This window comes from Vicia villosa, linkage group LG4 (assembly GCF_029867415.1).
Source record: "Vicia villosa cultivar HV-30 ecotype Madison, WI linkage group LG4, Vvil1.0, whole genome shotgun sequence".
Classification (NCBI taxonomy): Eukaryota; Viridiplantae; Streptophyta; class Magnoliopsida; order Fabales; family Fabaceae; genus Vicia; species Vicia villosa.
In genome coordinates this window covers 180,449,854-180,474,575 of record NC_081183.1, presented here as the reverse complement: position 1 = coordinate 180,474,575, position 24,722 = coordinate 180,449,854, and the positions used below count along the sequence as shown (strand labels likewise).

Here is a 24,722-nt window from a genome sequence, read left to right as displayed (position 1 = left end):
ACATCAATTAGGGCTTCATGTAGGTCCAAACGGCACTTGAAAAGAAGTTACGGTTCAAAAGTTACATCATTTCAAAGTTTGGAAAAAGTTTTGTAAAACAGGGTTCGCGGCGCTAACAAAGTTTGCGGCGCGAACTGAGTGAATCAATTATTTCTGAGTTTCTGCCAAGCAATTCGCGACGCCAATAAAGTTCGCGGCGCGAACCGAATGAATCTGATTATTCCTAAGTTTCTGCCAAGCAGTTCGCGGCGCTAAGAATGTTCGCGGCGCAAACTGGCGATTTTCAGAAAATCCCAAACACAGAAAACAGCATACGAATCTCATCTCAAATCCCCTAAACTCGACCCAATCAAGTTGGAAAACACCAACCATCACGAACAACAATAGAATACATGTTATAAACACAAATATAACACCTATTATGGATCTTCTAACATCATAACATCATCAAACATCGATTAAAACACATTTCAAATCATAAATTCATGCATTTGTTCATAAACCCTAACATCTCTACACACAACTTCCATGGATACAAACATACAATCAAATTCCACCCAAAACATCATCATACATCCCTTTAGCATGAAAGAATCCCACCCTTACCTTAGGTTTGGATTGAAGACAACTCTAGCTTCAATATTGAGATTCCCCTCTTTCTATCCACTCTACTCTTCTCTTCTTTCACAACTTTGTCAAAATGAGCTTCTAAGTCTAAAATCCATAAAACCCTTGTTTTGTTTAACTTACTATCTTTCTCATTACTAATGGGCCTTAAATCACACCCTATACTTACTAATGCTACCTTAAGCCCAATAACTCTCCTAATTTATTAACTTATATTATTTACGATAAAACCCCACAATAATGCCAATATCGCACAAGCACTTAATTAACACATAATTTAGTAAAACAAAACACACATCATAACACGACATAATTAAATAAAACATGCAAACTAAAAACGGGCGTTACAGAAACAATTGCTTACGCATAAAAAACTATTTTATAACTATTAACGGTTTATAAAGGAAATAATAAATTTTCACCAGCATAGCAAAATAATAAAATAGCCGAATTTTATATCAGAACTTAATAAAGAAAGTTTCTTCATAAGTATGACATGTTATTAGTATTACAACAAAAACACCAAACGTAAAACCAACCATGAAGAGTTTTTTTTTCATAAATCCTTGCAAAGGCACAAAAGAGAGCACATGACTTGATTCATAGATCAGCGTGAAAACTAATGGTACAGAGGTTTCTAGAGTACACAAGATGCATTCCAACATACTACAAAATGAAGTTCATTCAAGTCTTACAGCCATTCAAGGTTGATGCTTCAACCATCATATATGTGATTGCATCTCTATCCATTTCCCTCAATTATGTCAATCTTTCTGCATAAGATATTCATGACAAAACAACATCATCAGCATCATTATAATTTAAAATTTAATTAAAACATTCAACAATTCATAAGTGCATAGCAAATAATCAATTTGCCACGATTTCTAAAAGATTAAGTATTGTATCCAATTCAACATAATCATGATACTATTGTTGCATAAACACTTTAACCACCGGCATAAACACCTAATTCAATTAACACTAATTTTTTTCATTCAATTTTCTTCAAAAACCATGTTTAAATAACAATGGAACCTAACAGTAGTAAAAATCGGAACACACATTTGACCTTTGTCATAAACAGAGCTGTGCTTTTTTCACAGGTTTTTAATAAGGATTCAAAAGTAAAATTAATCATAAATAATAACCAACATCAAAAATCCATTACTCAAAATGAAATTAATCCAAACAAAACATATGAGAGTAGCAACGTAAACATAAACCAATTCTAAAAACTCAAAGTTGGGCGAAACACATGACCCAAAAATCCAAAATAGAAAACGTTTAGGCCACGGAAGGTGCCTTCCATTTTAATAAAATAAAAACAAAGCAACAAACAAAATACTAGTGAAATTTACGAAGCACGTCCATCATTCCTTCTTAATCTTTATGTTTTTCAGAATTCTTGAATTGGTTCCATCACTTTCATCAGCAGATTCCACAAAACTTCCTTTAACAGGAGTGCAATCTTCATCTTCAACTTTAACAGGTTTGGACAATGACCAATTATCTTCATATTTCTCCTCAGCGACAACATTTTAAATTTTTGAATTCAAATCCTGAATGACAACAAAAGCCGTCTCACTCTAAATAACACCATCAGCCAAATCATCCTCAAAATTTGCAGAATTCTAAACAACGTAAACAAACATAAACATACATGTCAGTATACAACAAAAAAATCAGCGTCGAAGATGTAAGAGATTATAAAACTCCTTCACAACAGATTTGAACTTAGTGACAATATCTTTCTCGGCACAAGCTTTTCTATCGCGAAATGAATGGTCAAATGTTGAATTCACATCATTCTTTACATATATCTTAAATGGAATAGTTTGTTTAACTAAATCACCAATAACTCTAGGCACACTAGTTGGCTCAAGTTCCTAATCCACGCATTTATTTAACAAAGTTTCTGTCAGAAATGAAATCAATTTTAATAAAACAAAAAAATTATTTAACAAATGAATATAATAAAATTACTCACATGATGCATTTCCTTAAACAAATCAGGACATGTCTTCTTTGTTAGCAAACAACAATCACGATCAAAAAGCACGAAAGTAGCAAAGTCATTTTCATCAATCACTCTAAATTTGACACGGTACCTATATAATTAAGAAAGTAATCAAATTAGATAAAACTATGCAGCAAATTATACATTTGCTCATGAACAATAGAATAATTTTAGGACAATTACCTTGGCACAATGGTCCAAACATGCTTATTACAGTTAGAGTAGAACAACCTTTTGGAATCTGCAACAACCCCTTGTTGCATACCCATGCAGCATACCACCAATCATTCCCGCCAATAACATGTTTGATTATGCCTAAAACAACACAAACCATTTCCTACACACACAGAAAAGTAATAATTATGTTAAATAAACAATATATATATATATATATATATATATATATATATATATATATATATATATATATATATATATATATATATATATAAAGCATGTGTTGTAAAATAAGTATGAAATAGAAATATAATTAAGATTACATTTTGACAGTCTTTTAGTTCCTCAATTATTTTGCATTGACTCAGATTTAAGAACTCTTCTTCTAAACTCAAATCAGAAGAATCCTTCATATAACTGAATGGTTGAGTGGGTGATCCAATGTTATTATTGATAAGCAAGAAATAAAAGTAATCATCAATAATGAATGAAAAAAGTCACATATCAAAATTGATCAAATTATTAGTAACTACTTACTTGAGTTTGAAACTATTTGCCTTAGGAATTTCTGGGTTGAATAATAGCTTGGTACAATTCATTGCATTTTGCAACTGAATTTTTCCATTATACATTTTGACTTTCAAATATTGTGCAAGCACAACAACATTTCCCGTGTTGCCCGATTAGAGGTATGCATCAAGGTCAGCAGCATATGGCTTAAAAAATGTGCATTCAAGCTTCATACTAAGTGTCAGAAAAAAAATGAAATCAATTATTATAAGATTTTTAAGTTACATAGAAATGACATATGAAATTAAAAATGTTATAACAGATAAAATAGTTTACCCATTAGACTCTAACTCAATAACTTTATACTTAGTAGTTACACGATTTCTCTCATAGACCCTTTCATGTCCAACCTAGAATTCCCACAACATCTATTACTAAATAAAGCCACCAAGCAAAAATAAAAATATCAGAATATACAAAATTTTAATACATCGCCGAAATTTAAACAAAAATGAGATTTAAATGATTTTACCAATCAAGTAGTCCATGTCTATTTTCCCAACAACCTTTGGGAAAGATACAAGTTAGTAAGGGGACATTGTTATCTGTCTAGTTCCAACATCTGTAACCAACGTGCCATTCTGCAAATTCAACTTGAATTGATGTTTTGTGGTCCTAGATCCTCCCGTATTAGCGGCGACCCCAAAAAACAAATAAAACTATACAATGTTCCCTCACGTATCTTATTTTCAAATAGATCCTCCCGTATTAGCGGCGACCCCAAAAAAATTAAAACTATACAATGTTCCCTCACGTATCTTATTTTCAAATCGAGACAGCAGAGCTTTTCTAACTGAAGCTTGAATTTTGTCACCCTATAAATTTATAGATAAAACGAATTAGAATAAAACTATATAATATAATCGACAGAGAATACGAAAAAGGAAACAATAGTAACAACTACAACCTTCTCATCCATTAGAACCATCTCCATCGGGAAAAAAAACTTTCAAATTCATATCTGGTACAAACCATAAGCGAGACATTGTCCCATGATTCCTTGGAGGGATTGATTTACTTAACAAAATAGCTTTTAACGGCAGCCATTGCAACAACCTGATACAGAGTCGAGATATCAAAAGAATAAAATATGCAGGAGGAGTGTGATTGAGAATCAATGAAATTGTTCCTATTTATATGCTTAAGCAAAAGAAATTGATATTGAGTACTTGGAAAATTGTAGCGACAATTCCATGTTACAAAATGAATTGGGAGAAAAAATTTATGATGAAATAATTAGGTACATGAAAAGAGAATTACATTAGAAAGAGAGATAGGGTTTAGGATTTCAAGCGGCGCCGAATAGTTGTATTAGAATGGGCTTGTTATTTTCTGATAAAGTTTGGAACCCCAATGTGTAAAATACATATATATATATATATATATATATATATATATATATATATATATATATATATATATATATATATATATATATATATATATATATATATATATATATATATATATATATATATATTTTGAAAGGTTTTGAATAACTATTTATTTGGTTATTTAGATTTAGATTTATGAGAAACAATATTGACTATAGTTTTATGAAAGCCTATAAATGTATAAAAATTAATCAATATCTTTTGAAATATTAATGATTAATTACTGAGTGATTAAGAAATAACAAATTTTAAAATTTTAAAAATATACAAAAATAATTTTAGTAAATATACTATTAATAAAAAATATAAAAATAAGAAGACTTCTAAGAACATGACAAGTGACAAACTTCGCAAAACACTCATTTATTATATTATATGATAACTGATCTTACCGAGCAGATCAGATGGCCAGCAACAATGAAGGCTTGAAGTTCGGGATGATGGATATGAGAAAAATGGGTTGTACCTGCAAGGCACTCCGATGCCAAAGTAAGTATGTATTCCACAAGGTACAACAAAGTGATAGGATTTTGGGGTAAGAAAAGATTACCTTGCCCTCTGTATATAGAGGGCTATTTATATGTTGTTTTTGAGCGGATTAGACTCCTCCTTCTGGGGCAGATATCTAGGAGATGCGTAAGCTGGTTGTTTGCCGGGCACGAGGGGCCCTCATGGTCAATTACTTGGCAAGTTTGCTCGGTCTGGTCGGACGGAAACAACCACGTGTGATTGATCAGTGGTTTTTACAAGTTTGATCAGTGGTTTTTACACGTTTATTTACCGTTGATTTTAGTCGTCTTTGCTTTATATTGTCAGTTGTTTTACTTTATTCTCCTATATTTTATGCTTTGGTTGTGTATTTTACTGTTTGCAGGCTCAAAGGAATAAATCGAGACAAATCAATGCGATAAAGTACAAAAAGGGGAGTTTCGAAGGAAGTGAGAAATCAAGCTACATGAGGTCTAACACGACCACCAGTGCAACCTGAAACTGGTCGTGTTAGGATGAAGCGTGGCCAAGAAAATTAAAAAAGAGATAAAAGTCACGGGGCTGACACGACTCGTGTTAGCAAGTGTGAGATTAAGAAATTTTCAGCATGTTTCTCATCGTGACAGGCATGTAGTATTTTGATCATAACTAGAGCTTCGTAACTCGGAATGACGCGGTTCCGGTGGCAAAATTTTGCTAACGAAAAGGGCTACAACTTTGCTGAAGAACTCAAAGACAAATTCTGAAGTTAAGGGCTAACACGGGCACCCGTGTCAACAGTGCTAGGAGTGATTTTGAAAATTTAAGTTCAGAGGGCCAACACGGCCACCCGTGTTGCCTGACACGGGCAGTGTTGGCTAAAACGCTGATTTTTCTGTATTTTTATGATTTTTATTAAGTGTTGACCCAAGGGGGTATTTTGGGTACTTCCAACCAACCTAAGTGAGTTTGCACTATTTAGAGGAGTTTTAACGATGAATTAGAGGATTTTTGGCAAGGAGAAGACACGATTGAAGATTGGAGAAAACAAGGGTTTGGGAGAGAAGAAGGTCTTCATGAACGGAAGCGATTGAAGATCAACTTTCATCTCAATTCTTGTAATGTATCTATTTTATATTTTGTTTTCTTTGAACAATATGAGTAACTAAACCCTAATGCTAGGGGGTGTCCCTGATTTGATTCTGTAATGATTTTGAATTCCTGAGTTCATCAATAGATTTGTTTTCTTATTTAATTTAATCGTACAAGGTTTTTATGCTTTCTTTGTCGTACCAACAAGATTGATTTACGGTTAACAACCAGCTGGACAGCGGTTGTTAAGGTTTTTGTACGATTAGACTATAGTAGATATCACCTAGGATTAGGGATACCCTATAGTTACCAATAAACTCTTGATAACATAAAGGCTTGATTTCATCATAATTCTCTAAGGACTTAGGATTTAGGATAAATGTTCAAAGGTTTTCCTACTAAGGACTTAGGGAAAAATAATCTAAAGGGCGGTAATTAAAGGTTATGAACTTGTTGAAGAGATCTAAATCCAAGGTTATTACAGGAACAATCACACACTTTACCCTAGCATAATACTCATATTTTTCAAAAAGCAAAATTACTTTTCTGCTTATTTTAATTATTTTTAGTCACAATTTGCAAACAAAACTCCAAATATAGTTTTTGTTTAATTGAACCATTATTTAAACTCGATATTAACGTGCAGTCCTTGAGATCGACATTCGGGGAATTTCCCTATTATTACTACAGTGGCAAAATAGTACACTTGCTATTTTACCGATCAGTGATTTTGACGCCCATTGGGTCGAAGGCGGGATTGGCCCAATTCACTAGATTGAACCGGTCCAGAACAGGAGCCCCCCAAGTCGTTGCTTCCGGTCAGAGGAGTGACGACTTATAGGAATTCGATCCATGGGTCTTTCCGGGGTCTGAGCCTAAGATATCCGAGGGAGGTAGGTCGTGTGTTTTCGGGGAGAAGAAGGGTCAGGTCGGGAGTAGGGAAGTGTGTTCTTTTAGAAAAGTTGGTAGGGGGCATGTCGCATTTAATGCGAAATGATGGCTAATTTATTCCCTAGGTTGTAGGGTTAATGATGGTCATTCTTGTGTACAGTACGACACATGCGGCACGTGTGGTGCCTTTGGTAGCCTAAAAATAGAAGAACCCCTCATTTTTCCAAACTTTTCAAATTTAGTTGCTTCGTTCTTCTTCCTCCTCCGTCGGCCGTTCTCTCTTGCAGTGGTGTTTGTTACAGATTCTTCAACCTTTCATCAAAACCGTACCTATAAGTCAACCTTTGATCCTTATTTTTTGTATTTCATGCTTAGATCGTTGTTTAAAACTGATTGCATGAGGTTAGGGTAGGTTTTTAGGAAGACTTTGATGAAAATAGGTGATGAATGTGGTGGCATATGGCGGAGATAGGAGGTTTCTCCGCCGTCCACGACTGCGTCTTGTTGAGTTTATCTTTAGATTCTAGCTTTTTGTATCATTGATAGTCGTTTGACTATGCTTTTGGTGTTTCTCTTTGTATGTGTGCGTTGTAGTTAGAAGTTTTGCGTTTTTGCTCTTTTCCCGGGCGCGAACTTTGTCTAGCTCGGAATTTGTGATTATGGAAGGGGGCAAGGACGTGGTTCATCTGGTCTATGGGCCGTTGACGTGCCCTTTCACTTTGGACGATGGTGGAAGGGTGGATTTGATTTAATTGTCGAATTCACTATTCTCTCCTTTGTTTCAAGTGAAAAATGAACGATGAAATTCGTCCGATGGCGTCGGACTCGTCGTCCTCTACCACTCTAAACCGTCAAGAGGCGCCTCAGCTGGCCTGGGTGCATCAGGAAGCACTAGACATAGAGAGTTATTTTGTGGAGGATGACTCTGATATTTTTACCGAGGTGGGAGAAGGGTGGTCGGTTCTGATTCCAGACGAAGATGACCGAATTTGTGATGTGTACTCCCCGGATTTAATTCCCATGTATGAAGTGGTGTTTCGGGATATGGGTTTTCGTACCCCTTTCACTGAGTTTCAAGTGGCGGTGCTCAACCATTTGGAGGTGGCTCCTGGGCAGCTTCACCCAAACTCAATCGCTTTTATCCGGGCCTTTGAGTTGGTCTGTACGCATTTAAAGATAGGGGCAACGATCTCTCTGTTCTTTTATATCTTCTGTGTTCAGCGTACGGTGAAGGACGACTGTTATGGATGGGTGTCTTTAAAGCAGTCCAAGAAAATTTTTAAGTCTTATTCTGACTCTTTGAAGGGTTATAAGCCTCGCTTCTTCCTCATTCGTCCTCATTCTCGGGAAGCTCGGGAGAGTGTCTTTGATCGCGTGTCGACTTTGGATGTCCATGGTCGTCCGGTTCTCACTGAGATTGGGGAGCCTGTCACCTCCCGTCGGTATAAGTTTAGGTTTTTCTGGTCGCGGGACCACTTCAGGTATGGGACCGATCAATATATCACCAGGCTTTCGGATTTGTACGATGATGCTCGAGGGGATTATGCTGCTCTCCAGCGGTTCGTGCAGGGTCTTCCCGTCGTTGCCAAAGCTGATCGCTCGTGGATACCTATCCTTGGCGATGAAGGGGATCCGATCAGGGACCCTGGGGTGATTAATATTAAGGAGCTTCTAGCCGAGGGAACCGATGAGAGGGCGTTTGCCTATTTGGGTATCTGCTCCTTCTTTTTCTTCTCGTCTTTTATTTTGGCCTTGCTGTTTTAATAGCTTTCTTTCTTAGTGGTTTTATGAGGGGTCGATTTCTCACGTTTTTCTTTTCCTTTTGTAGAGTCGATGGATCGTGTCCATCATGACCGGATGCTTAGCCAGGCCAGCAAGTTAAAAGGGGTTGTTAAGAAGAGCGTTGGTCCTCGATTGGTTGTTACGCAAAGATCCTCCGGTGCCTCCTACTCCGGTGCTGCTACTGCTATTGGTTCCCCCTTGAGGAACTGTGATCAAGACGAGTCTTTGAGGCCAGTTACGGTGCTCCCTTCTCCTCTTCGCCCACAGCTCGATCCGGAAGCCTTGGTCCGCCGCAAGCGCCAGAGAACCGAAGCCGTGGACCTCACTCAAGAGGAGGAGGCTGCTGACATTTTCACCCTCCCTTCGTGCTTTCTTCAGCCCAGATTCTTCGAAGGTGGGCCTTCCTTGACCATTCCGCGTGCTGAATCTCTGCACATTGAGGGTTTGGAGCCTTCTGTTCGTCAAAGGTTCCTTGTGCAGGATGCTTCGGCCATGCTTCGGCTCCTGGAGATGGCCACTCTCTATGCTCGCTCGACGCCTTTGTCAGCGGAGGCAGCGAGGTTGCTTCAGGAGCAGGTCAAGATGAAGGCCTCTGCCTAGAAAGAACAGGGCGAGGAACTGGACACTATGAAGGCTCGGCTGAACAAAAAGGAGGCTGCTCTGGTGGACATGCAAGGTCAATACACCTTGCTCTCCTGGACTTTGTATGGAACAATGTTTTCTTCCTCGGTTAGGGAGGCCTCTCTTCGTCGTTCTCAGGCTCCTGCTGAGGATGAGTCGGAAGAGGAGAAGGCTCTTTTAACCCGGACAGACTTGATTCAATATATCAGAGTCTTGGGGAGCGACTGTGTGGCGGCTGCCGAGGATACCTATCATTCCACTGTGGCCCAGCTCAAATTGAAGAATCCGGGGGTGGAGTTGGTGATCGAAGGTACCGGGTCTTACCATCGTATGGAGGGATACCAGATTGTCTCTCCGGCCTTCGGGGAGGAGCCTGTGACGCAGGAAGCCGAGGAGGTCCCAGTCGAGGAAGGTGTTTGAAGATTTTCTGTTTATGTTTCCAAGTGTGGGGCCTGTGCGCCTGTATTTTGTAATGCTGTTTTCTGGGGGGTATGTCCCCTATTTTGATTTTGTATGCACATTCACCAGCTCGGTCTAGATGGCCGCAGTTGGGCACATATTCGGGTTTTTTGCCCGTTTTTATTTAAACTTACTTAGTTTTTAATATTTATGTTAGTTTCTTTGGAACTTGTGCGCGTGCGTTATGCGTTTTTGGGAGATGTGTTATCGGTTCCCAACGTATTTACTTCTTAATTGCTTTTTTTGTTTCCCTATGTTGTTGTTCCCCCTTCTTTCTCTATAAAGGGAGGTCTTATGGACCTCTATTTCTTTATTTCTCGCGGGGATGGGTGGAGCTAACATGAAGAAGGTGTCTTCAACCTCGTGTTCACGTGGAGTGAAAAAGGTGAAGGAGAAGAAAAAGGCTTTGACCGGCTCTGCTTCTCGTTCTCATGGCTCTCTTAGTTCAAATGCTCGTTCTTGGGAGACTGGTGTGAGAGTCGTGGTTGACACGAATGGTTCTGAGACCGAGTGGGATGAAGATTGGTATCAGTATATTCACTCGGAGGAATTTTCCAATCGGGAGGAGTGAAGCGTTTTCCTTTCAATTGATGTTTGATTTGTAATTTTTATGAATAATAAAGTAATCTTGTTGTGTTTTGTGGTTTATTTTTCATTTTTTGGGAGTTTTTTGCTCGACTATAAGGTGTTGATCGTCAAGTGTGTGGAACTGTGGTTGATTACCGGGGACATGTGCCCGGCCTATGGTGAGTCTCGGATTTCGTTGTATTGAGCTCCGGGGCTCATGGCGTGAACGGTCCCTTCGCGAGCGGGGCGCTCTGCCATCATGGTACGTGTTTAGGACGGGGATACTCTGTATTTAGGGCTCCTCGAAGAACAAGGAGTCTGCTCGATTAAAAGAGCGGACTCCCGTTGTTTTGTTTTAGTCAGAGGTGCTCGGCGCGTACCAGGCCGCACCTGTGTTTTTAACTGTAATATTGCTTAAGTTTTTCAGCGTTCCAAGGTCGAGCGAGTTCTTCTCCTTGCAAATTCTCTAGGTAGTATGCCCCATTTTCTGTCCTCGCTCGGACACGATAGGGGCCTTCCCAATTCGCGGCCAGTTTGCCTTCTCGGGAATCTTTGTGGTTTCTTTTGAGCACTAAGTTGTCCACTTTAAATTCTCGTTTAATGACTTTCGTGTCGTGTCTTAGGGCGATCTTTTGCTTGAGTGAGGCTTCGCGGAGGGCAACTCCTGTTCGTATTTCTTCGACGAGGTCGAGCTCCTCTCTAATCGCCTCATCGTTGCCCTCTGTTTCGATTGGTTCTTCGACGCGCCTCGAGCACGTGTATCTCGACGGGGATCACGGCCTCTTTTCCGTATGTTAGTCGGAAAGGAGTCTCTCCTGTTGTTGAGTGTGGTGTGGTGCGGTAGGCCCATAAGACGCTGTGTAGCTCTTTGACCCACCCCCTTTTTATTTCGTCCAGTCTTCTTTTGAGGCCTCTCAGAATTACTTTGTTGGCAGCTTCTGCTTGCCCGTTCGTTTGTAGGTGCTCGACTGACGCGAAATGTTGCTTCGTTTCTAGTTTCGTGACGAACTCTTGGAAGCGCCCGTCAATGAATTGGGTACCGCTGTCGATGATGATAGCCAATGGTACCCCGAACCGAGCGAGGATGTTTCTTTTGTAGAAGCGGAGGACATTCAAGGACGTGATTTTGGACAGTGGCTCGGCCTCGATCCACTTGGTGAAATAGTCGACCGCAATTATAAGGTACTTGTTCTGATTGCTTTCGGTCTCGAACGGACCGAGGAGATCCATCCCCCACCACGCGAACGGCCAGGGAGATGATAAGGACTTGAGTTCGTTGGGAGGTGCGAGGTGCATGTCCCCGAAACGTTGGCATTTGTCGCATTTCTTCACGTATTCTTTGGCGACGTCTTGCATCGTCGGCCAGTAGTAGCCTGCTCGGAGGGCTTTCCGAGTGAGTGATCTTCCTCCTAGATGTTGGGAGTTGATTCCTTCGTGTATCTCTCGTAGTATGTGGCAAATTGTACCCTCGTCTATACATTTGAGGAGGGGTATGGAAAATCCTCGCCGGTAGAGGCGATTTTCGACTAAGACGTACGAGCAGGCTCTCCTTCGGATGGTGGAGGACTCTTTCGGATCAGTGGGCAGGATGTCACTTGTTAGGTAATTGTATACGGGGGTCATCCAACCGAACGTGTCCCCAATTGCGCTTACAGGTGATAGTGAAGAGGGGGTCTCGGTACTGGGTTTTGGCAATATTTCCTGGATTACGGATTTGTTACCTCCCTTCTTTCTCGTGCTCGCCAATTTTGATAGGACGTCTGCCCGAGAGTTCTGTTCCCTTGGGATGTGTTTTACTTTGGCGCTCCTGAATCAGGCTAGTCTTTCTTTCACGAGGGTCAAGTATTTTGCGAGGGATTCGCTTTTGAACTGATATTCGCCTGAGATGTGGGATGCGACCAGTTGAGAGTCGGTGAACACCTCAATATCTTCGACTTCTAAGTCGTTTGTGAGGCGTAGTCCGACAAGCAGGGCCTTATATTCGGCTTGGTTGTTGGACGTTGGGAATGATAGTGAGAGGGATACCTCTATGAGGGTTCCTTCTTCATTTTCAAGAATGATCCCTGCTCCGCTGCCAGTTGAGCTTGAAGCACCGTCCACGTATAAGGTCCATCTTCGGGCGTTGTTGTTTGTTGTTTCGGGGAAGGCCATTTTGGCCACGAAATCTACTAAGACCTGTGTTTTAAGGGATTTTCTTCCTTCGTATTTGATGTCGAACTCCGCAAGTTCCAACGACCACCGGAGCATCCTTCCGGCCATGTCAGGGCGTGCGAGCAATTGTTTCACGGGTTGCTCGGTTCGCACGACTATGGTATGTGCTAGGAAGTAGTGTCTGAGTCTTCGGGCCGCAGTTATTAACGCAAGTTCGACCTTTTAGATCTGTTGATATCTGATCTTGGGGCCTTGGAGTGCTTTGCTTGTGAAGTAAATGGGTTTATGGGCTTTCGGGATTTCTCGTATCAAGGCCATGCTGACGGCCTCGGTGGATACGGCGAGATAGAGGTATAAGATTTCTCCGGCTTCTGGCCTAGATAAAACTGGTGGGCTGGATAGTGCCTGCTTGAGGTAGGAGAGGGCGCGTTCGCACTCTTCCGTCCATTCGAAGGCGGTCTCTTTACGCAAGAGTTTGAATAGTGGCAGAGCATGCTGGGCGGACTTGGCCACGAACCTGGATAGTGACATGAGCATGCCGTTCAAGGTTTGGATTGACTTCTTCGAATTTGGAATGGGCAAGTCCGAGAAGGCTCTGCATTTATCCGGGTTGGCTTTGATTCCTCTTTCTGTTATGTAAAAGCCGAGGAATTTCCCCGCGTGGACGCCGAATGTGCATTTTTCCAGATTGAATCTCATTTTACACTTTCGGGCTTGCTCGAAAACCTTTTTAAGATGGGCGGCGTGATCGGTTTCCTTTTGAGATTTGACGATCATATCGTCCATATAGACTTCGAGCATATCGCTTATTTCTGCTCGGAATACTTTGTTCATCATGCACTGGTATGTCGCGCCAGCGTTCTTCAGACCGAAGGGCATTACGTTGTAGTAATAATTGCCTGATTCGGTCATGAAGGCCGTGTATTTCTTGTCAGTTTTAGCCATGGGTATTTGATTGTACCCGGAATACGCGTCCATAAAGGAAAGTAATTTAAAACCGGCGGAATTAGCCATGGGTATATGTATATCAATCACTAGTTACAACCACGACATCATAACAGATAAAACATTCACCAATGTACCTGTACGCATAAACCATCACAACCAAATAAAATCGAGTGTTTTAAAATAAAATCAAGTCACTACTCAAAACACCATTTTATTAAATAAAACACTTAATTAGCTTCGTCGTGCTCGAAACGGCACTAAAATCTGACTTACAGTTTAAAAGATATGGGTTTTAGAAAATAAAACAATTTTTCAAAATGCATCAGTGGTAACCGGTTACTGAAACCAGGGTAATCAATTACTGACTCACAAAAATAACCCTCACGCTGTTTTTAGTATGGATAATCGGTTACTGCCCTTTCGATAACCGATTACCGACTTACAAAATGTCATTTTTGCTATTTTTACTACGAGTAATCGATTACCCACCCTATGGTAACCGATTACTTCGAGTCTGCAACCCAAAACCACCATTTTTACAGCACCTGCATCACTTCCAATCCATACCAGAACGTACCACAACGTATTGTAACATCAAACACCATCAACAAACACAATTTGGCATATTTATAACACATTTCAAACATCCAATTACTACCATAGATGATCAATACAACAATTCAACAATTCTCCCAACCCTAACATCCTAAAACCTAAACATAACCCAATTGATACAAACAACATGCTCAATCTATCCTACTATCTATAATCCCATAATAGAAGTTAAACGGAAGAGTCCCCCCTTACCTGAAGGTTGATTCTTCGTTCTTTCTCTCTTCGCACTTTCTCGCTTCTCTGCTCTTTCACGTTCAGACTTCTCTTCTCTTTTGGTTCTATCAATTATACCTCAATTGATGCAAGGTGAGTTCCATTAAATAGAAACCTTGGGTAGGATTTGGGGAAAATGCATGTCAAGGGTTTAGATTGAGATAAACATATTGCATGCTTGATTGAATGATAGAAATATGTTTCCATGATGATAATGTATGTCTTGGATCATTTTAATATGTTGGAATTTTGATTGAGATGCTATAAAATGTTTGGTGTTGCTTAGAAATGAATTGGAATGGATTTAGAAGCTTTAAAATACAGAATTTTGGGTTCTGTCAGTGAACTGTAACACCCCATAGATATACAAGAATAATATGTAGCGATGCTAAAATGATAAAAAAAAACATACATAAGCGGAAAAATGACAAGAATTAAAAATCATATATGATACGATTGCATTCTTGAACATAATGTATACAATTAGCTTGTCAATAATAATAGACAACGGAAAGATAAGATATGATGAGGTCATGTACTCATGTAACCTACCCAATAGCGTATAAAAATCCACACCAGTATCCTATAGCCACGACCGACAATAACTGGACAGTCCCTACTAAGGTCCTCACTCCTCAAGGTATTCCAACCACACTCCTTAGGATGCTAAAACCTAAGATTGTCACATGTTTAAGATTTACTCCCTCTAATTGCAACAAGCTAGATCTCACTTGATAAGAATCACATTCGATTTCCCATGCTAATGATGTACTCGATCACCCAAGGCACACTCGAAAGACTCCCAAAGATAACTCTCACCATATAGTAATACCATGGTTACAACAACAATCACTTACTGCGGCCAGCCCGACAATGATGTAGATAACCACTAGTTTATTTCTCCTAAGTACCCAACACCTAATGTAGTTCTACGGCATCACTTGGGACTAGATGAATCACAACTAGCAAGGAACATGGATTACTATACTATGCACATCCATCCATTCATTTCCCACCTAGCGTAGTTCTATGACTCACGCATGTCAGAATAACAAGGAGATGCAGTAGTTCCTTTCACCAATTTAGGTGTCCCAGATTTCCCAAATGGAGATCACCACTTCCACTCGTTCTACCAACTCTTCACCTCAAGGTGCACCAGAACGAGCTGGAGTGTAACACCTTGTCCGTCCGAGTACTGCCCAGGCCAGAATAATTAGAAAGATCCAATATCTTTGTCCAACCCCCTAAAAGTCGTCCATCTTATCGGTTCTATAGCCTTATTATCCAATGGTACCATGATCGCGTAGCGAAACCATAACTGCTTTAAACTTATCTCTATCGCAAAACTCCCTTACTACATTCCTACTCAGGCGCTTCGTGAATTTCCTCCATTACTACAAGGATCCCAAGACGGTCCACTCCGTCCAATCGAATCTTGCAGCTTCCAGTCGTCTTAGAACATACCACGACAATTGGGTTGTCAACTATTCCATGACAATTTCTTCTCTTACTCGTGACATCCCCAACATCCTCCTAACTTAACCGACGTCGACCACTTCAACTCGAGTCGCTTCGGATCTTACGCATCCTCGTGATGTCTCCGCCGTGATCCTGTCTATCACATACATAGTTAATGAGGTGATCAGGCTCAATAACTGCGTATTATGATAGTAGAATTCAGGCTAGCAACACACGCATGTGAGGGAGAAGAGAATTGCTAACGATGTTTCATGGCAGGGACAAGAATCGATATGCTCTGATACCAACTGTAACACCCCGTACATATACGTCTAGAATAATATGTAGCGATGCTAAAATGGTAAAAGAAACATACATAAGCGGGAAAATGACAAGAATTAAAAATCATATACGATTGCATTCTTGAACATAATGTATACAATTAGCTTGTCAACAATCAATTAGCATTACTCTTAAATTTAGATAATTTATTATATGTATTTATAGATTTTGATGATCTCAAATGAGAACAATGTAATTTATCCTAAACATCATCAAAGAATGAAGAAAGAATAACTTAAATAAAAAAAGTTTATAATGATTAGCTAAAAAGATCAATTACAATCTAATCATAGTAAATTGCTAAAAGTTCACAATCTAATCATGTGTTCAAGTTGTCTTATTCTTTTAGGATCAAGTGTGCAATATAAGTGTAATACGGTGAACTGACTTTATTGAAATGTTGCGGATAGCAAGAGTCGCCACCGACTTTTATTTTATCCAAATAAATAGAAAGGCTAAAAGAACAGAAAAAAAACCTTTTAAATAAAAAAACTGAGTTCGGGGGGTAATTTATGCAAAGGGAAGGTGTAAGGCACCCTTTGCATCCATGATTATTCATGGGCTCTTAATTGCTTTGCTCTTTGCTTTCAGAAATGTAGAAGAAAAAGGATATGGACTTTAGCTCGTAAATGAGCGTAGCCATTTTGAAGAGTTATGAGAAAGAATATAAAAAAATTTTAGAGCAAGGCAAAGCAACTAGGGGCAATTACCTTATAATTTGAAAAAGAGGTTCTTTTAGCCTTTCAGGGTGAAACGGTCTATCCTTGCCATAAGAGGGCAGGAAGCCTTTCATTTGGAGGTTGAAGGGTCGTCGAGTCATCGTTCGCCACAAGACTGACCCATGCCATAGAGTGGCAGGTAGTCTAAGGGAAGGATCAGAATAGCCTTTTCATAGGCAACCAGAGGATACCTCATCCTTTTTCGTAGGCAGCTTCCGAGGGTCAAGGTCATATTAGTGTATCGAAGGCAGCATCATTAGGGTCGTATGACCTTTGTACTTATCGAGGTAGCATGGCTGAGGTATCCTCGTATTCGAGGGACATGGCTATTCTGCAAAAAAACACAAGGCAGCAAGGCAACAGGCAACAAGGCAACAGGCAACTGAGAGGTTACCCCAAAAGTGTGTGTGGGTGCAACAATCACGTGATTATATTCAGATATTTATCTTATAGTTAGGTGATTCTAATCGAATTAACAAGTTGCACTCCCTAAGGTTACTAACCATAACAATTAATATTAACAATTATGGGAAAGGGAAAATGAAACCAGCGGAGGAGAGGGGAATTGAAACCAGCGGGATAATAACATTATAGATTTAACACAAGTAATAATCAATATCAGGGTTTAGGGTTATCGATGTTCGTAGCTTTGGCAATTTGACAAACCCTGAAAAGGTGGGAAAAATAAACAAGAATAGGGTGAGTGCATTTATTGGTTCGGAGTCAAACAAAGCTAACCCTAAAAAAATAAAAAAAAATAAAGAAATTAAAAATAGATAAAATAAATAAATAGGCACTTAGCTTTGAATTTGATCTGACATGGTTGGCGGTCGGAGGAAGCCTCGGGGTTAACCCTGAAAATGGCAAATGCAAGGCAGAACGGTAGGAGTGAGTGTATGCACAGTTCAAAAAAGTATAAAGGGGTAAACCCTAAAAAGGGAACAAAATAGACTAAAAAACAATAACAATGAAGCTGAATACGTAGCTTCGTAATAGGCGTGGCGCATAGTTGGAAGATGTCTGATAATGATTCTGAAAAGAAATGCACAAAGAAAATATTTTTCAGTGTATGGATAATTCTCGTAAATCCTGAATCGGGCATAAATTAAATAAAATTGGATATAATTAATTATTGGTTTTCAACCTAATTAATTAAATCAATCAAAAATAAAATTTCGATTTTTTAAAATGCCAAGATTTATTTTTAATCAATTAATCAAAATTAATTCGCTATTTAAAACAATTTAAACAAAATAAACTATTTTACAAGCAATTAAAATAAAATCGAATAATCGATGATTGAAATTAAATAAAAAAAATTATTAAGATAAAAAAGTTTTTAAAGTTTTGTAGAAAAATGGAACTTTTTATATGAAATTTATATATATAAATAACATTTAAATAAATAAAAAGGATTTTATGTAATTAAAAAGAAAAAAAATTTAGAAAAACTTATCTTGTGATTCAGTGTGGTGAGGCTGCAAAGGCCTATGATACGCCAGCGTCCTGTGATGCGTTGGATCAACTGGGAAAGAGATCTGAGGGTTTGTAACGTAGAGGCACATGGTATACGTCATCCAGAGAAGCATCGGATCTTGGGTCCATCAGATTCCCTTCGCGCGCCAAAAACATTTGAAAGCAACCAATCAGCGAGCGACACATCCTCGTCTTCTTCGCCAAACAGCCTGCAGAATTAGCTATGGTTTTGCTGCGAATTGTGTTCGTAGCCTATTCACCTGCAAATAACGAATGCATCCTAGAGTGCAAATAAATTTTTCGCGGTGCCTTGGTTACCATCGTCCAAGCATCACGAACCTGATAGTACCTATTAATAACTTTAATTTTGCCTAAACAGAAAAACCCCAATTGGAGCTCTTTAACCCTAGCAATGGCATATCACTTAAATCAACATATAAATGCAATACACTTTCCAGAATTCATCAAAACGACAAACTAAACACATATATGCAATTAAAATCCATGGATGATGCGTATAATGGTAGAATCGGGTTTGAAAAATATGGAACAAACCGCGAGTTATGGAGGATGATCCTTGATGTTCAAAGCCTCGAATTCGATTGGAAAAGCTTCCTTGAGGTTCCTGGAACGTGCTGCAATCAACGAAACCACTTGAATCGACCTGCAATTCAGAATTGGAATTTGGATTTTCCTTTATTTTGAAGGCTCGGATTAGGGTTCTTCTTGCAGAAAATTTGTCACCCTTGCACCTTGGACTTGTTCAAATACTTATAGAGAGGAGATTAGGTCAACAAAGTTGAAAGAAATCTCCTTGAATCAATGATTTGCAATCTTTGGAAATTTGATTGAGAGTTTTATTAAAACTTGCTAAAATTGGCCAATATTTGATTTTTTGTACCTTCAATCATGTGAACGAAATTTGGTTGTCTTAATGAGAAAATTTGATTGGTACTTGGCTTAGAATCAAAGCAATAACCATATCTATTACCAATTTATTATTTTATATAACTAAATCATGATTTAAATGTATAAAAATCATAAAATAATTAATAAAAATAATATAAAATTAAGAGATATAATTTTGGGTCGTTTATGGGCTTAATGTGAAGATTGGATTAATAGAACATAGGCCCATTTGGAAAATTTTGGATTTTGGGACCTTTTCTTTTCACATTTTCCCTTAAAATTGCTCATCTTTGACAAGGCCTAGATCTCTCAAGTTTTGAGATATGGAAGTGTTCTAGGACTTTTTAGAAACCTTAGAGAGTCCTCTAACCAGTGTCTTTGGTCTCATATCAAAATGATTTTCCATGCTCCTTTTATGTCCTTTTGAAAAAAGTGTTTTTGTTGACTTTTGAAAAGGACCAATAATGTTTTGGTCCATATCTCTCAAATGAAGCATTTTTAGACTTGGCATGTGGGACACAATTTTGTAGAGAATCAAATTTACTTTAAAATGAGCTTTGTATGGAAAATTTCTGATGTTCCATGTGAGAGTTATGGCTGGTCAAAATTCAGTTGACTTTTCCTATAAGAAACCCTAATTTAGAAATCTTTTGATTTGTTGATTTTTTTTATCTTTCCTTGATGAACCATGATCAATTCTTGATTAAATGGTGAATGATACTTCAATATGAGGATCTTGACAAAAAATCAGGAGTTTTGACTTTACTTTGACCACAGTTGACTTCTAGGTTAACTTAGTCGACTATTGACTTTCTGAACAAGTGAGTGACCAATCCTTTGAATTGAGACTTGACATTTGTCATAGAGATAATGTGAGATATATTGAGCCATATAGGATGCCTTGGAGCCATTGATTCATTGAGTTTCCTTTGAATAAGCCAAACCCTAATTTATGAGCCTTGTATAGGAGAGTATGCCTAGGAGCTTTGTGTATTGCTTTGAATTTGTGTGAGAGAAATAGTGTGGGCAAATTTTGGGGTATGACAATAAGTATGATATTTTTTAGGCCTAAATTCTTGTAAGTTAGCGAATTTATTAACTTGGTCCATATATCTTTTTCTTTGTCTGAGTCCTTATATCTTATTTTTTGTTGGCATTGATCTCTGACGTTAAAATTCTATTACAAAATGCTAACATGACAAACGGAGTTGATGTGGCAGCCATTTTTTTTATTTTCTATTTTTTTATCTCTAAAATTCCACGCCTTTTTTGGTTTTTTCTTTCTTTTTGATCTTAAATATGCAAACTTCCAAACTTATTTTTTTCAAACTCTTTAGAAAAAAATCCAAACCTCAGAGGTGTGTGAATTATGATTTTCAAATTTTAAAAATCGGTTTATAAAAACACTTAATTAAAAATTAAGTAAGTTAGAAAACATAGGTTAAATGCAGAAATAATAAAAAAGAATAGACATTGAAATAAATAGCAAAATAAAAATAAATAGTTGAAAATAAAAGAGATCAGGATAGCAATATCACAAAAGAGAATTATCATGATTCGTCGTAAACTATTTTGTATACTCCAGTCTCCAAGAGTTTTTTCTTAAAATTTCAACTATAATAACCTTGAGTTTTCTGTACAAGATCAATTTAAAAACCTTCCACAAGTAAACTGAGCTCTAACTCGACTCAATATTAATAACAATCAAATATGTTATACATGATTAGCTCAATATACATAAGAATGAGAGCATTTACATAAATTTATATCAATAACCTCAAACAACTAGTATTTTTCCAGAGGTTCGGCTCAATAACAGTTGTCTAAATTTTTTAGAGGTTTAGCTTTTAACCTGAGATCACAAGAGAACTGCATTCTTTAATAAACAATTTTAGCACAACTTTAATATAACACAACTTTCAGATGAAAATTTTCACTCTCTTGTTATTAAGAAAACGCTAATAAAAAATGATATAAGAGAATGACAAAAATAAGAATAGTAGAAAATTTATATTCTTAAATTCATAAAATTGCTATATTTTGAAATAAGGAGAAATATCATTTATGTAAGAAAATAATTGGCTCAAAGAAAAAATTCATAGGTTTTTGAAAAATTGCAATCAATTAGTTTCACCATAAAAGAAAATTTTGTATTATGATATTACTTAATGGTTAAAGGCTTTCTTAATCAATTAGGATATATCATTGATTTTTAATCGATTAAAAGCAACGCGTAATCAATTAAAAAACATATTTTGCCTTTCTAATTGATTAAACAAACTTCTCAATTGTTTAAGCACTAGTTTGATTTGGTTTTAATAAGTTTTATCAAAAGTATAAGAGACTTGGAATTATTTGTGTGTGTATATTGTGTTAGTACCTAAAGACTTAAGGCAACTACAACAATGATGTAAGAGCTTGCAAAAAGAAAGAGTAAACACAAATGAGCATATGCAAAAGACCGTGGGAGATAACTATGATCATAATAGATCAAAATATGTTGGTAAAGAGATTCTGAGGGAATACTCGTTGGCTGGACATTCACAATCTGATTCTCATTGCCTGGAATAGTCATATTTACCATATACTTACTTTCTCAACCAGTGAGACAAACGTTGAAGTGACAAAATAATAAAATCAGTATTGCTAATAAGTACGTGATGTGCAGGTTTCTAATCCCAAAAAAGTTGAATTCTTTTAACCATATAGTTGAGGCGAATTACCCCCAACACTCAAAAAGAACAAAATATTCATGGAACCATTGGAAATTGTAGACATAAGCAATAGAAAATTACAAAAATAATATTCAGGAATTTAATCTGAATATGCAATTCGACCTGAATATGAATCCCTAAAACCTGAATATGAAACAACTAGATCAGCTATCATTAGATAACTCCTCAATGATATCAGAGACGACCTTGTCCATGTCAAGATCTTTCATGGGCTTAAATGGCCGTTTCATGTCCTACAGTTAAGAATACATTTAAAAATAGCATCAGTTGAGCAGATTGAAATTTTGATACATAGTGGAGTCCAAAAAATCTTAATTCAACGAGTAGCAGCAAAAATTACTTAATACATATCCAAAATAATAAACAACTTTATAATATAGCACATGAACAGAAGGATATATATTAAAACTTAGTAGCAGGTAAAGACATAAAGTAACATAAGAACATGAAGTGTACGTAACTGAAATGTAAGACTTACCAAAAGGCTGATGAAAGTTTTGTCTCCATCTTCCAAACGGATTTCAAAACAGCCTCTCCTTGGCTGTTAATTGAAAGATAACAAATGAAAAACTGTTATAAATAATACTTACACAACAAATAAAAACATATGCATATCATATCATATGAATCCAATAATTATTAAGTCACGGTTAAGGGCATGAGTAAGAATCATCATCATCAACAAGCAATCATTGAGAATAACGCATTAAAAAGAACAGTAGTTGGCTTCTGAGTTAGAGGGTGAGGATAGGATGTAGGGTGATAAACATGGTAGAGGAAGTGTGTGGAAGAAGATAGAGTGGGAATTCAGCAGATGTAACCTGAAGTGCAGCAGATATCATATATGATTACATTCATGAAACATATGAAATTAATTTGTCAATCTACTCTTCATAATAACTTGTGAAAATTGTCAATGAAAAACTGAAACCACTAGTTCACAAATTTGTAAATAAATCCTTACTTTACATGTTCAAATCTATTTTCACCCATTGAATACAAGATAAAGAGACTGTACTGCATATTCTTCCATTTTCTAGGTTCTACTTCTATACTAAGCACAATATCAGATCAAAAGACATCACATGGCATTTCCACATTAGAACCAAAACAATCATTACAGGATTGGCTAATCTTTTCATTCAAACACATTTACACATATAATGTAAGGTTGTAAAAAAGTCCATGGCAGAACAAACAATAAAAAAAAAATTAACACAGTGGATAAGAAGTCGTAATAAAAACAGCTAAGTAAGCAAAATGAAAAAAACATAAACAATACCTTCTCAGGATTCAGCTTCACAACAACATCAAGATCACTACTCTCCAATCCATCCTTCACCTGAGTAGCTCTCGTCTTGAACGAGTTGCACTGCTTGCTGAAACAAATTAAGCAAAACACAGGCACAAAATCTTTCAGAATAATAATAATAATAATTAACAACACTATCTATTAATCTCTAAAGTCTTTCCATTATCAAGAATCTAGGTTGAAAATTTCCTTGTTTATAAAAAATCTTTTAAAAAAGCCAAAGTAGCATATAAATTGTCAAGATTTTTTATTGATCAACTAAGATTTTTTATAAATAATCAACCTATTTTCCAATTTTCCAATTATTACACGATGCTCAATAACAACAAATAGCATAACAAAGATTCAACACCAAAACAGAACCTGTCAATATGCAATCCAGAATACGGTATTCTAGTTTGATTTCCTGAAAGCTAGGGTTTCATCTCATATTCCTAAAAATTAGGGTTTCATGTCACATAAAAAAAGCTTCATCTCGAAAGAAACTAAACGCTATAGCCATAAAAAGCTTCAGATCAAATATAAATAAAAACTACTTTACCCATAAAAACAAACAGATAGAGATAAACGAGTGCATTCATCAAGGAAAAACCGCATATCATTCTCTTCTTCATTTCTAAGCACTATAACGAAAGCAAGAAACTGATAAAACGGTAAAAAAGAGTGAAATACCAATGCTCAACCACAACGACAGTCTTGGCGGCATCTCCATTAACAGCTCCAGAGCCTTCACCTTCTTCTTTCACTTTACCTTTCCCCTTCCCTTTAACCTCAGCTTTCTTCGCCTTCGCCGGCGATTTCCTAGTCGTGTTTGGTAACTCGATAAAGTTAGCGACGGAAGAACTCCTGGCACCGGAACGAGTGAGTCTCGTGGCGGAGCGAGTGACTCTTCCCGACTTCGCCGCCGGTTCGGCAGCTTTCTCGGCCTTGCGTTTTGGTGCCATTTCTTCGGAATGCTCTCTGTGTTTTTTTCTCTTGATGATTTCTTTCTCTCTCTCAATGCGTGCGTGTTGTTTTCGCTTCTGTGTTTTTTCTTTTTATTACAACGTTTTGGATTTTCCCGCGCTTTTGGATTCGAATGAACGGTTTAGATTGTTTGTGAGATGGATGGATCGACGGTCGTTTGTTTGCGTTGAAAGTAAGCGGAAAAAGGCTCGAAATTCTAGAACTTCCCAA

General features: G+C 37.6%; 2 protein-coding genes across 2 annotated transcripts; both read right to left on the bottom strand.

The window, feature by feature from the left end:
* Nucleotides 1-2,312: 2,312 nt before the first annotated feature.
* On the bottom strand, nucleotides 2,313-3,456 carry LOC131598436 (uncharacterized). Its single transcript, XM_058871037.1, has 5 exons — nucleotides 3,362-3,456; nucleotides 3,148-3,241; nucleotides 2,851-2,984; nucleotides 2,618-2,738; nucleotides 2,313-2,516 (listed from the first exon to the last, which is right to left on the bottom strand). Exons 1-5 carry the CDS (start codon nucleotides 3,454-3,456, stop codon nucleotides 2,313-2,315), a joined length of 648 nt encoding a protein of 215 aa, XP_058727020.1.
* Nucleotides 3,457-22,114: 18,658 nt separating this feature from the next.
* Nucleotides 22,115-24,568, bottom strand: LOC131600446 (uncharacterized). Its single transcript, XM_058872609.1, has 4 exons — nucleotides 24,219-24,568; nucleotides 23,517-23,613; nucleotides 22,713-22,775; nucleotides 22,115-22,467 (listed from the first exon to the last, which is right to left on the bottom strand). The coding sequence occupies exons 1-4, from the start codon at nucleotides 24,488-24,490 to the stop codon at nucleotides 22,378-22,380; spliced, it is 522 nt and encodes a 173-aa protein (XP_058728592.1). The 5' UTR covers nucleotides 24,491-24,568; the 3' UTR covers nucleotides 22,115-22,377.
* Nucleotides 24,569-24,722: the final 154 nt, after the last annotated feature.

What these genes read in the sequence shown, in the direction of transcription:
- LOC131600446 (XM_058872609.1), bottom strand. Translation starts at nt 24,490, where the DNA reads ATGGCACCAAAACGCAAGGCCGAGAAAGCTGCCGAACCGGCGGCGAAG. An exon ending in TGAAGCTGAATCCTGAGAAG is followed by an intron (nt 22,776 to 23,516) that starts GTATTGTTTATG and finishes TTCAATTAACAG; the next exon opens with CCAAGGAGAGGCTGTTTTGA. An exon ending in AAACTTTCATCAGCCTTTTG is followed by an intron (nt 22,468 to 22,712) that starts GTAAGTCTTACA and finishes TCTTAACTGTAG; the next exon opens with GACATGAAACGGCCATTTAA.
- LOC131598436 (XM_058871037.1), bottom strand. Translation starts at nt 3,456, where the DNA reads ATGTATAATGGAAAAATTCAGTTGCAAAATGCAATGAATTGTACCAAG. An exon ending in AACTAAAAGACTGTCAAAAT is followed by an intron (nt 2,985 to 3,147) that starts GTAATCTTAATT and finishes CTGTGTGTGTAG; the next exon opens with GAAATGGTTTGTGTTGTTTT. An exon ending in TGTTTAAGGAAATGCATCAT is followed by an intron (nt 2,517 to 2,617) that starts GTGAGTAATTTT and finishes TGCGTGGATTAG; the next exon opens with GAACTTGAGCCAACTAGTGT.